We start from the raw sequence: 13,744 nt of genomic DNA on the forward strand, positions 1-13,744 counted from the left end.
AGGTCCCTTCCAACCCAAACTATTCTATGATTCTATGATTCTATGAAATCAGAATTTTATTTCTGAATAATTCTTTGGCTGCTGATCATAGCTGTACTTAGAAGAGCTGCTTTTAGGAAAACCCTAGCCCAGCACTGTGCTAGAGACTCACTTTCCATATTCATAACTCCCACTCCACAGAACTGGACCAGCTCCATCTCACAAGATTACCAGCTAGATTATTTAGTTTCTCAACTATGGATTAAAATCACAGGATTCAACACAGAGCTACAAGGCCAAATCTGCCTTGTGATTTGGCAGTCAGACGAATCTACTGGCCAGCTCCTAACAGATTTCTGGCCAGGCATCCAGAAGAAATAAAAGCAAAGCAAAATTATAGCCTATACCAATACACACTAGAGGGGGAAAAGAGGTGGAGTTCATTTTTCATCTGAAATGATGTAGTCACTTCAACCATTCCCTTGAGAAGTGAAGTTGGTTAAAGCACCTACATGCAGCTACATCCTGAGACATCATCTGTGTCCAAGTAATTGCCAGTTTTTAACATTAATTGCCTTACTTTATATTAATGAGAAAATAAACTATCAAGGAGGAGACGTACCATTTTGGTAAAATATATTTAAGATCCTTCCTGAAAAATCAACCCTTGAGAATGGAAATCAGGTAGATTTTAGCAACCTCGTTGGTACAAGCACAACCTTCTCAGGTGCTGAGACGCTGAGAAATCAGAACGTCACGGTTCAGGGGAAGAGATGATCCATCCAAAATTGTTGTGCCTTACTGAAAGACGCATCCAGCCTCACAAATATAAACGTGAAACAGCTTCTAGCTGTGATTTTCTTAGGTTTTGTTACCTGTACTTTGATTGAGATATATTCTAGGACTCTTGTGCAGCTTTTTATCAAGATTACTTTGAAGTAGATTAGAAGGACAAACCTAACCTGTTCTCCCAGGAGGAAAAACTGGATCTTACAGTACCTCTTGCATGAAGTTCTGTGTCCTCTGAATCACAAAATCAATGTGATAGACCTTGAAGCGACTCTTGAGGTCTTGAAGGAGCTCCTGGAGGAGGTTCACTTTCAGATAGCAGGGCTCCATTTTCACAGAGTTGAATGGTAGGTTCATAAGCTGATCCACATTCTGTGTTCCAGTGGAAGAAGAACAGGTTTCGAGAGAAAGCAACCAGAGGCAAATTTTTAATAGAGAATGTAACAGTGGCCCTAAAACAAATTCTTGTATCTACACTCTAGTTCCACAAATACCGCAAGACTTTCTAAGTGACAAAACTAAGCACTAACATACTACCACCTGGGAAAGCAAATACTGCTTGTCCTTGTGATAATGTAAAAGGCTCCAGATATATTTTTGTCTTACCTCCTTTAGCTTCATGATATCATTTGTCTTCTGGAAGTCCTGGATGATTTCATTAACTTCTTTATCAAAAAGTGAGCGGACTTCCGTGAATCCAGAACTCACCGGACCCATGAGCTCCTCCAATATGGATGCAAGAAATGGCTGGATATTTTCTGTGCAGCATTTCTGGGCAGGCTCAGAAACAGTGGCTGGAGTGCCAGACAATACAATGGTTACATTTAGGCTACTAAGAGACATAGTGAAAAAAGTAATCTGAACTGATCTACTTTACAATGAATTAAAAGACTCTGTATTTTTTCCCTGGAGTCACACCTCTGCAAAGATGATGAAGGTGATGCGAATTTATAGTTTTATGAGTGACAAAGAAACAGCTTTTCCCATGCCCCACCTAACCAAACGCTAGCAGCTTGGGGCACTGTGAGAGCAGAGGAAAGAGCAGCTGTCAGTATTGATACAAACTGGGAGGTTTGCACAGAGCGTGGCCACAGTGACTCTATAAGGAGTTATCCGAACTTGGTACTCTACAGTTCACTGAAAGCATCCTAGTCTGGTATGTGAGAATATCAACAGACCATCCTTATTTTTATCAAAACAGGTCCTAAATTATCAGCTATTTATTTATTTGCTAGCTTAAGCAACATCCACTAATGTTTTGCCTGCTTTTTACACTCATTTTTATATCCATAGCAAAATTATAATTACTTCACATTAGTTTAAAACCACCTAAGAAGCCCTTTGGATTACGTATTCTTTGGTAGCCTATGAATTTGTCACATAACCAGAACTGTTTTTGTGGCGCATTCCTAGACATCAGGTCAAAACCACACTTTTAATTATGGTCATGTGACCTGTATCTTCATTACATAAGGCTGTCCAAGTGAAAATGAAAGCAGAATGAGCACCTCTAATCAGGATACTCAAAACCTGTCAGCTCTAGCTCCAACTTGAGAAGACCTGGTATTTTCACAGACGCAGCGGCCATAGGTATCAGTTCCTATCAAAGGCAGCAGAGGCTCAAAGCATTTGTTTTCTGAAAATTAGTGTCTTGAGTTGGATTTTTCAAAACAAATGAAAATTTCAAAACAATGACGTCTGGTAATTTGAGCAACACAATGGGAAACATTAAAAAAATTGCTCCAAAAAACAGCTGTTCCTCCACTAACCTTTGATTTTTCCAGCTAAGAAGTTCTTGGAGTTCAGAATCTGATCCATGTCTGAGCGAATGGTTCCTTCAAGAGTTTTTGCAAAATCTCTGCATTCTTCTTTCAAGGTACTTAATCCTTCTGATACCTGCTGCTGGACTAAGCCGTATGTTTCTTCTACGATCTAAACCCAAATTAAATTAAGAAGCATAGATCAGAATCAGCACACACAGACAACTGCTATGAGAAACAACTACTCTGCAAATATCAGTACTTACACCAAACCAGGCCCGCTTCCTATCATTCCTCTTTCCTTTCATTTTGGGCAGGATCATTGTCTGAAGGTTAGGCAGGAGTTCCTCCATCACAAGGTTGCTCAAGATCTATATGGTCAGAAGATTAAAATTACATGTTCACACACTGTTCTTCATCTGAAAACTGAGCATTCGCATCACAGAATGATGTGCAAATGCAGGCAACCCCAAATATACAATGGCTTAGCCATCCGAGGTTGGCAGGAAGATTATATTTACAATATTAGGTATGTCTGAGGGAAGCTCCATGCGTTTCATCTGAAGCATTTTTCACTGAAAGATTTTGAGAGACCATGCAACAATTGACAACAGATGAACTAAGATGCCCATTAACATTTACTGCATGCTATTATGAAATTGCCATGTGAAAATCAATAGAGCTAAAATGATTGATATCAGCTGAGCAACCGGATCAAAAACATTTGAAAAGTTGGTTTGCTGACTGCTGCTTCCCCAAACTGACCTTGTTCTGGGACACTCACACCCTCCCAGAGGAGGAATCATCAAGGAGAAATTGTTCTAGAGAGTCATCAGACAAAGGATGCTTCTAATAGGAAGATAATTGGCCAAAAAAAGAAATGTATGCCTGTATCAACACGGATCTCTAGCACTTTTTCAGATGAGCACCAGCTTCACAATTCAAACAAGAAAAGAAGGAGATCCCAGGAAAAACAGGATATAGGACAGAAATGGAATCCAGAAATGTGGGTAATCTGTGAATCAAATAATTCTACTCTGATTTTTTTTCAAAAATGTGTAACATGATCCAAAAGATTTATTAGCTCCAGCCTAATCCTGAGGCAAAAGGGATAAAATAAATAGCTGTTGGAGTTTGTGAAAAACTTTTCAAGCAATTACTTTTGTCACTAAAAGACAACTATAGTGGTGTAAAACCAGTAAAACTTTCACATTGTAGAATTCATATATGTTAAAGTCTCCTCCCAACACCTCCAGATTATTGAACAAAAAACATATGAAATATATAACCTAAGAAAATACTCTGTGACAAAGGTGCACCACAGCAGAAAGGCAGGCGGGAAAAAAGTGTCAAAGGGACTTCTACACATCAAGCATTCGTGATGGAATGTAGGAAAACTGAGGAAAAGGTATCATTGCCCCATTTTTTTATTATTTCTGTAAGTATATTGTTGGTCTATCATTGCTTTATTTTTCTAAATTGACACTGAGTACTTTTCTCCCTCAAGAACATTTTCACTTTGAAACAGGGTTCAGTGGTTGTAGAAGAGATGCATCACCCTCTCTGATCCCAGCATCTAACTGGCAATTCGGCCTTGCAGATGGTTCCAATTAGAAAGAAAAGACATCAGACTGGGAATACAGATGATACCAATTTGGGGGAGTGGTCAATACACTGGCAGGCAAGGCTGCTATTCAGAGGGACCTAGATGGGCTGAAGAAATGGGTGGACAAAAACGTCATGAAGTTCAGCAAAAGCAAATGCATAGTCCAACATCTGGGATGGAACAATCTTGTGCACCAGTATAGGCTGGCAACAAATGGCTGGAAAGCAGTTTTGCAGAAAAGGACTTGGGCATCCTGGTGGACAAGAAATTTGACATTGGTCTGCAGGGTGTCCTTGCAGCAAAGGGCAACAGTAGGTCGAGGGAGGAGAACATTCCCCTCTATTCAGCACTTGTCACACTGCATCTGGAGCAGCATCCAATCTTGGGCGCCCCGGTACAAGACAGATCTTGACACACTGGAGTGAGTCCAGCAGAGGCCACCAGGATGGTCAGGGGATGGAGCACATGACATGTGAGGTGGAGGGAACCGGATTTGCTCAGCCATAAGAAGATAAGGCTCAGGGGAGACCTTATTGCTGCCTACATAATGGAAGATGTTGGGCAGACAGAGCCAGACTTTTCTTGGAAATGCACAGGGAAAGGAAGAAGGTGATGGCTACAAGTAGCAACAAGGGAAAAGAGTAATCAGGGATTAAGAAATATTTTTCACCATGAGGGCAGTCATGGGAACAAGTCATGCAATCTCCAACCTTGGATATCTTCAGAACTCAACTGCACAAAGCCCCTAAAGTTGGCTCTGCTTTGAGTGGGGGATTGAGCCAGATAAACACCAGAGATCCCCTTTTAACTGAACTGTTCTCGGGTTCTGTAGTTCTCTTGATAGCGTCACCCAACTTTGTACAGAAGAAGCATCAAAGTCTGGCTTCTTTGATACAGAAAGAATGAAAAGGTGTGAAACAGATTCCTGGTTTGATTCACTGGTACCAATTTTGGAAGTTTTCTTCAGAATCACCCACTCTGTCAGGCTTTGCACCTCCTCTGCCTAGATTTGAACTACAACTTCTTCCTTGCCCATCCCACTCAGATGCACCAAATTGGCAATAAATACACAGTTACATGCACACATCTGATTTTGAGAGTCTAGGCTTTCCTCTCCATTTTTTTCTTTATGGACACTGTATCTCTGGCCTGAGAAAGCTGCAAGACCTCTCTCCTGTGCTTTCCTTTCGCTGTCGGCCAACAAGGCAAACTATGCAAGCAGAGGGCGGCAGTTCGTCATAGGACCTGCCCTATTCCTATTTCTTTGTGATCTCAGGTCTCTGCACACGTTTCCTATGGAGGCATATATCAGTGCTGGGGATATATGCTAGATTCTTGAATTTCTCTACTTAAAGCATCTTCATTTTGAACTAAATACCTCAGTCTCATATTTGGTTCAGTCATTAGTCATCCTCATGATTCAGAGGAGGGAGGGAGATCTTTTATTTCTGGACATGTTCGTTTTCTGTTCATAGATCTTGCCCAGGTATGTTTGTACTGGCCCATAGTTAGAGATGCACAGCTGCCAACTTATGATGACAGAGGCAATACTATTATGCATGTGCTATACAGAATGGCACATAACCCTTTCATCATGGCTTTTTATCTGTCCTAACTGTACAGCACATACATGGTTGTCCACAGTCCCCTGAGAGCTTTGAAATGCAGTGGATATCCTGCAAATCACAGAGAGACATAGTAACCCTATAAAAAAGCAAGACAAAATGCACCTTAAGGTTCTGTGCATTCCTCATTTAATCTGGGTGAAGGATTACTAGCTTGCTCAGCAGTTTCAGTAAAGTCTCACAGACAAAGTATGTAGTCCTCCTTCCTCTCCAGTGGGGCTTGAACAGAGTTTTTGCGAAGTGATGCGTATTTGAACTCAGCTTTTTCCCTTGCTTCAACAACAGCCCAGCACAGTCCTCATTCAAGGATCACTGCCCTGATGCACCCAGCTGCTGGCTGAGCCAATAGAGTGCAAAAACACTGCTCAATTTTGTATTTTCATCATTCTTGGAGTGCCAGCATTTCATGACATTCACGTATTACAGCTGCTCGAGTGGGTTTTAGACATACAGTTGATACTAAAGTCCGAGCAACACTGCTTCCTCCAGCTGTTACACTTAACAAAGGGCTCTATGAACACAAGAAACACTCCTTGTGTGGGGACGTGCTCCTCCTTTACTGCTATCAAGAGTCCCAAGGTGCACCAACAGCACGATAGGGAAATGGCAGGAATTCAGACAGCAAAAGTAGTAAGAAAGGGCTCTGACTGCATGCCACTAGTATAAAACAGAGTACCTCCTGGACATAAGACAGCCCCTACAGAAATATAACACACAATACCCTACTTATTAATATACCTATAATATACCTATAATATGTAATACCCTATTATTGTTGTTTCATATAACTTAAATTCTTATAGATTATGCCGCAGCACCACTCAAATTCAGCTATGCTGACTCAAATACCTGTCAAAACCAATGGACAGGTCCTAAACTAATGAGTCACTTAAAAAAAATCTCACAAATAACCCAAACTGGAGCACCACAGACGGAATAATAAATGTGACAACAGATCGAATATATTCTGAAGAATCTGAGCTCTCTGGAAACATTTTTAGGAACGCTGGATCAGCTTTATATTTCTGTACTGAAAGGTGCACTGTAGAGGTTTGGGGGTTTTAATCCCTTATTCAGCTATCCTTGATTTACCAATATGTTATTCTATATTCATGTTGTACTGATGAATGGAGTTATGCTAGTATAACATTAGTGTGCTGTAGTAATTTCACTCTGTGGCTGTACTGTTGCTTATAACAAGTGTTGTCAAAAATTTCCTGGTTTTAACCCTGTATTTCAGCACTTAACCTACAGAAATACCATCTACAATTGAATTTATCCTTTGTTAGTAATGAAACCTTAAAAATGAAAAAGAAGAAAAACAAAACCAGGAAAAGGAACTTTTATGACACAAAACAAATTTAGTAGGTCTTCAGGCGAGTGACTGGGTACTTGCTAATATTACATCCATGTTGCAGTACCGAGGCAGAACCGTGTGAGCTAATGCTGCGGAGACTCTGTCATTATACATGAATGTGAGGGAATATATTTATTGGCATTCTGCAGAGATTTTTACAGAAACAAATTGTAGCTTGCTTGTTCCAAACCATTCACTTAGCTTGGAAATTTGCCTAAAATAATTATTATATTTGGTCAAAGCAGGCATGAGAACACACTATACTTACAGAATGAATTATTACTAAGAAGATAATAGCGTAACTAGTTTGGATGTCTTCTGATTACAGTTCTCTCGAGGTATAAGGGTTATGAGTAAGTAGTTGGCAAGCAACAGGAAAAATAAAACATAAAATGAAACTAGCAATAGCTCCATAACTTGCGGGAGGAGGGGAGAAGAGAAAAACCCTCATTCCCTCCACTGGAAGGATGGAACTCCTTATACTAAGGAATTTATTATCAGATGTTAGCAGGAAACTTCAATCCCTGACATGATGGCACTGGGAAAGACACTGTTTATAGATTCTTCTCCAGTTTCCACATTTTTCAGCATTTCAGAGGTAGACTTCTCCTAAAATGAATAACCTGGTTTCTTAAAACAAAACCCTGCATCGTGAACTCTCCATCAGGCTTTTTTCCATTTTCCCAAAGGGAAGCCAGATTTCATCAAGGAAAACACCCAGCAGCTGGTACTAAAGTAAATATTTGCTGCTGAGTGCTCAGTGCTGCGGAAAAAAATTATAAATCGGGGCCCAAATAATGTCTCAATTGCACTAAAAGACATCCGGAGTGATTCCAGAGGGATCGGTGGAGTTACTTCAGCTACCATCAGTGCTCCAAAGCTGCTCACTCAGGTGCCCAAATATGGACCCAGACCCTGAGCTTAGCATCTCATTTCTGAAGAACTGAAGTACACAAATTTTTGGTGTTTAAGTGTGACTGTTACTATGCAAGACTCTGTTTCAGAAGTCTGGCACAATAAGTAGGTCTACTAGTTTATCCGCTCAGGACTAAAAGCTTCATTCCCAAAGAACGGGGAAAAGCAAAATGAAGAGATTCTTCAAAATTTCTGTTTAGCTGCTATTCTGTTCTTCATAAAGCCTGATCTCCTACGATGGCATCTGGAGGCATTAGCAACACGAAACTGTAACAAAGGTAGGAGCAACAAAAGAAAAAAATATCTCTTACCTGCAAAATAGCTGTCATGAAAGGCAGAAAAACAGAGCACAGCCCAATGCAGCTGACAGCGAGTATCTGCTGCATACAAACCATGGTTTCTGAGTTTTGTATTGCTTTTGGTTTCACTGATTTACCAAAACGATAAACAGCAGCAAACGTGGTAGCGAGATGTTAGCAAGTGCCTTGTTTTAGACACAGCATTTATTCACCAATTGACCCCATGGCATAAAATTAAAGTAGATGTGTGAGCTTTTTGTGGAAATGCGGCCATCCCTACATTCCAGCACAACACAACAACTTTAGTTCACAGCACGCTTTCTTTCACTTTCTAGCAAAAAACTCAAAATGGGTTTATTAAAAAAGTATAATCACTTACATTATCAGTAAGAAGTGTCTTGAAATCTTGGGTATTTCTACCTACTAGATTTTCTTTTTAAAAATGCCATTTTTTCCCAAGAAGCTTTATAACCTTCACTATCCTCAGAGCTGCCATATCCAAAGCTGAAACAAAATCAGGAAGATATTCTTTTACCTCTTTTTCATTGCCGGTTATCATTTCCCATGTCCCATAGTGGCCTTTCTCCTGTCGGAAGAACTGAATGGCTTCTAAGAACGCCTCGACTTCATACGTGGTCTGCTTGAGAAAATCTGAAGAAAACAAAAAGTAACAAAAAGTATTTACCCATAAATAACCTTTAAAAAATAACCATCCTTTTTTGATCCATTTTCCTGTTCCATGTGCATCTAGCAGTAATATTTTTAAATCATTTACTAAACCAGAACATCTGAAGCCCTTGGGCTTTCACTAAGATTTAGAAGCATAATGTTGAACTATCACATTACACATATGAACTATCACAAGCCATCCCATCTAGTTGATAAGTTAAACCAACACCAGCAAATGTTAATATGGAGCACATGATAAGGTAAGAGTTTTACGGCAGCAAGCTTTGTCTGTGGTAGACTTTGACAAGGCAGTCATTAACATATGAAAGCTCATCCCTTGCCTTTATACCTATGAGCAATGTAAGATGGTACATGGGAAGACCTTGACAGCATGTACCAGGGCCAAGAGTTGGGAGCTTCTGCTTCGTTAAGATAAGAATTAAGAATTTAAGATAATGATAGTCAGCTGATTGCGGCATGTTGTACACCCTTGATAAATTACTAAACCCCGAGTTAATGGTCCCCAACAATCTTTTATTTCCTTTGTTTTATTAAGGAATTGATGATCAAGGTGATTTTTCATGGGCATACAATAAAACAGACCTGGACAATGTTAAACACCATGCTTATTCCAATTAAGCACAAAAATTTCTGACAAAATCATGCTGCTTTCCCTAAATATTTCAGGAATGTTTAACCACAGCTCCGGAGTATCTGGTTATTGTCCACGGCTACTGCTGCTAGATGGTAGCTCTTCCCAAGAACAACGTGGTAGCCTGGGGACACTGTTGTACAAATGAGACCACAGCACGGAAAAACCCGAGAAGTGGCTGAGCTAGTTTGCTCTTACAAGCTCTGGATAACCAGAGTACAGAGAAACAGAGAAACTCTGGATAACAGAGTACAACAGAAATTACATCTCAGGCAATTTGTTCTTTCCAAACTGCTAAAGGCTTTCAAGAGAGTTGCAGCCAACACTCTCCTTCACATGAGAGCGCACAAAAACGCAGCTAATTAAGACAGTATAACAGCAGTTACACAGCAGAACTAGTTTGTCATGATTTGGGGAGAAACAGTCCCTCTGCCTCAAAATGTGGAAAAGCTCCCCAGAGCAATCAGGTTGCTTGACAAACCTGATTAAGAAAAACCACCACTGAAATACTTCAGGAATTCAAGTGCTGTGTCTTTGCTATGAAACAGAGCTTCAGGATTATTGCGAGGATTATTATCTTAAGGGAAAAACAAAGCCATGATGGTTTATTGTCCCCTCTTCAAGGTTATCTACTTGCAGCCTTGATCAGCTGAAGTCCTGTTGTGCACACGTTAGGAAGAAAGGAGGGAAGAAGAAGAAGAAGAATGTTAATTCTCTCAAAGGTAAGTATGCTGCTTTAAAAGATACTGATATATATAAACAATTGTTATGTGAAGAGTCAGAGAGTAAGTTCTCAAGCCTTGCCTGTCAAGCAAGACACTTCTTTTGACTTGTTCATGAAACTTCTAAAGAGAGAAGCTTTATAGGAGGCTTGCATACATGCCAAGGGCAATACAGGGATTATACAGATTATGGGAAACACGAAGGATTAACACTACAGTAATGCCTGAAATGTCTCCTCCATGCGCTTTACACAAAAAAGAAAGCTACAGAAACCTACAATTAATTTCATCAATGCTTCACCCTGGCTACTGCTTGAAAACAGCACTGTATAGATTTTATCTACGTGGCAGGCAACGAGGTTTCAGATCTGCTAAGAGCCCAAATGTCAAAATTCGCCCTTTTGGAGTTTCCCTGGGTGTAATAATTACTTCAGGAAGGTATGTTATGAGGTGCAGTAAACACTCTCTCAGTGCCACTCTATAGATACCATCCCCATTTTGCAGATATTTGGAGGTCCAGAGAGATCACACAATTTCTTCAAGCTCATACAATGATCAAACAAGAGAAAAACAGCCAAGTAAAATCCCAACCATACCTTCACTGCTACCTCCATGATTTATAGCATTTTTAATAGCAAGTCACAAACCAGGTTGCTAAAATATCAGTAAAAGAGTTGTAAGTCAGGCTGTTCACTGCCAAGAGAACATCCTCTGATGGCAGCTTCAATGAAAGAATGGAGTATTCCACCTGAGAAACTGGTGGAGTGTTGCATCTGAAAGCTTTTGTCCTCCCAAAATTAAACTCTGAATATTTTGACAAGAAGAGGGCCGGGCTTGGCTGGAGGAAGGGAGGACTGCAGCTCCTGCAGCCCTCCGATCGTGACTCACATGTTTTCCTTCTTCACAGCTGTGCTCTCTCCTAACCAAAAGGGACAACAGACCATCCAAAGGGCTGGATCTTGGACCTGCCGAGATGATGATGCGCCAGTGCTGACCAGAGTCTGCCCTCTAAGATCATCAGGTCTTAAACTCCACGCTCAAGGGAGTATTTTCTCTCTGTTCTGACTGTCCCCAATGCCGTAGAGAAGTGGGAAGAAGGAGCTAAAAATCCAAGAGCAACTAATTTGAATAGTTCATGGGAAAAACATCAAGCTGTAAGTACCATAAAATCCCAATCACTCATTCTTTCCTATGCCAGTAAACACAGGAGAAAAACACAATTATGGCAGTCTTACTACAGCTCAAAGTAGAAAGTAGAAAGGAAGCTTTATCCTTCAAGGCTACTACAATTGCTTAATTTAGGCAATTTCATTCTCACTTTCCATAGGAGGAAAAGATTGCATCAGCGATAAGGCACTGAACAACTAGATCCATCCAGCGTTGTGCTGTGCAGAAGCTGTTGGCGAGGCACACAAGACAGAGGCACATTCATGGGATACGGCTCAAGAAAAGGGAATTGTACCCAAGCTGAAAGGAGCTGCGGTGCACATCCTCCAAGATTTCAGCAGGGAAGAGCCAGGGTTTCTGTAAATCAGATCCAGCAGTTTATGAAAAGGCTAGAGGACTGCTGCTGGCTTGGCAGCCAGCTCTGTTATGCCATAGCAAAGTAAGGAAAACAATGAATAAGCTGTTGGGGTAGCCCTGCTTGCGTGCAAGGGAGAGGATGGTGCGTGGGAGATGGAAGCAGATGCTGCAGCTGCAAGCAGGGCAGGTGGTAAACCACAGTGGTATCAGGAACAATTGTTCATCAGCGGAAAGGATGACGTGTGCTTCACGCACCTGAATGCCCTTGCAGGGGCTTCCCCTTCAACCAACCTGGCTAGCACCTATCATGAGTGATGAATCTGTCCCTGCAGTTTGTAGAAAGTGGAGCATGTTAGGGGAGCTTGGTGCAGTGACAGTTGTAGGTCATCCTTATCCAACTCCCATACAAAGCCATAAAGTTTACTGAATGTCCTCCAGCAAAAGGCCAGTGAGGCTTTACAGGTACCCAGACTGAAGCTACATGCTTAATCCAGGCTGGTCTGCACTTGGAAAACTACACAAGCAGCTTCTCTGGTTGCTAATGAATATAACATCAGCTTATCTGTGGAGAGCAAAACAAAATTCTGTTTGTTCTGTTCAATTTTAAAATAAGAAAACCCACCTAGAGACTCTGTCTTTACATATGCAAGTGTGGAGCCTAATTTTAGTAACAGATAAGATATTGCTAACTATAGATTCCTTTTATAAACGTAACAGAATAACTGCTATAAAGCTCCTTTTTAAAAGATGGAAGGACATCTGGAAACACCGTGACTTTATAAATCTCCCCAAATTTGCCCACCTCTCAAAGGCACAGCTGAGTTTGTTCAGTACTGCAGAAAGCTGCCTGTAGGAATGAGCTTCCTTGCAGCATATAAACAGTTTAAATCCCTCTTTAAAAAAAAAGAGATCTCAAACCTTAACTCATCAAAATGATACACAGAGGACCAGGCTACTCGACACCCACTGAGTGCACTTGCACCTGGTGCAGAGGTGTTAACTTAGAGGGTCCTGCTCCTAATTTCAGCTGTATCCGATGTTCCAGCTGCTGTGGGACTTGCAGTCTCCTAACGAGGTGCTCCAGGCTATGAGCTGTGGCTCCTTCTCTGTCACTTGGCAGATGAATGTTTGGTCATACTGGCGAGTAACGAGGAAATCTTCAGTCCCAAGTTCCTACGTGCTCTCCCACCCACGGCAGGACAGCTGCACCTTTGTTTGAAGACGGATGTGTCGCTGGCACATTGTTTAAAAGCCCCTCGGGAAAGGCTATCTGAACAATTTTTCTGATTTGCTAACACTTCTTGAGTATGCCTAAACACAGCAGTGGAAATTAATTGCCCTGGTGAATTTGGTCTCGTCCGGAGCCATAGACTGATGGGTCTTACATCAGTCAAAACACTGAAGACCCCTGTGCAAAAACTTCTATAAATAGGCCTCGTTACCAGAGAGGATGAGTGCCACATACCTCACTGCCTCCAGCTAAAATGGTGGATTTCCAGCAAATTCAGATAATATGAAATCTGTATCTGTACAAAATTCAAATTTTGTATCTGTATATACTGCAGACTGCTGCATTGGGTCACTTGCTGTGCTTTGTAGCAGAAAGCTCAAAACCAGCTGATGTTTAGTTGCCTAGATGATGATTTTTCTTAAATGGTGATTACAATCAAAGGAAGATGCCTCTTTAACATTACACATCCTAACCTGCCATGCTAGCTGTTAAAAAGTATTTCGATATCCAGTTTAAACTGTGTGCCCCTCTAAACAATAATTGTTATTAATGAAGCTATTCAAACTCATTATTGCAGCATGAAAGAGGCTAAAATGGTCATCAAACAACAGGAATG

General features: G+C 40.9%; 1 protein-coding gene across 1 annotated transcript in view; it reads right to left on the reverse strand.

Annotated features, from left to right (window-relative positions):
* The window catches only part of FAM129A (family with sequence similarity 129, member A), a 67,059-nt gene that overhangs the window by 10,843 nt on the left and 42,472 nt on the right, over positions 1–13,744 (reverse strand). The window contains exons 7-11 of the mRNA XM_009324658.1: positions 8,866–8,981; positions 2,795–2,899; positions 2,538–2,700; positions 1,375–1,562; positions 979–1,140 (exon numbers count right to left, since the gene is read on the reverse strand). Of these exons, the coding sequence (XP_009322933.1) occupies positions 979–1,140; positions 1,375–1,562; positions 2,538–2,700; positions 2,795–2,899; positions 8,866–8,981 (734 nt within the window). The remainder of the gene's footprint in view (positions 1–978; positions 1,141–1,374; positions 1,563–2,537; positions 2,701–2,794; positions 2,900–8,865; positions 8,982–13,744) is intronic.

This window comes from Pygoscelis adeliae, unplaced genomic scaffold (genome assembly GCF_000699105.1).
Source record: "Pygoscelis adeliae isolate BGI_AS28 unplaced genomic scaffold, ASM69910v1 Scaffold126, whole genome shotgun sequence".
Taxonomy (NCBI): domain Eukaryota; kingdom Metazoa; phylum Chordata; class Aves; order Sphenisciformes; family Spheniscidae; genus Pygoscelis; species Pygoscelis adeliae.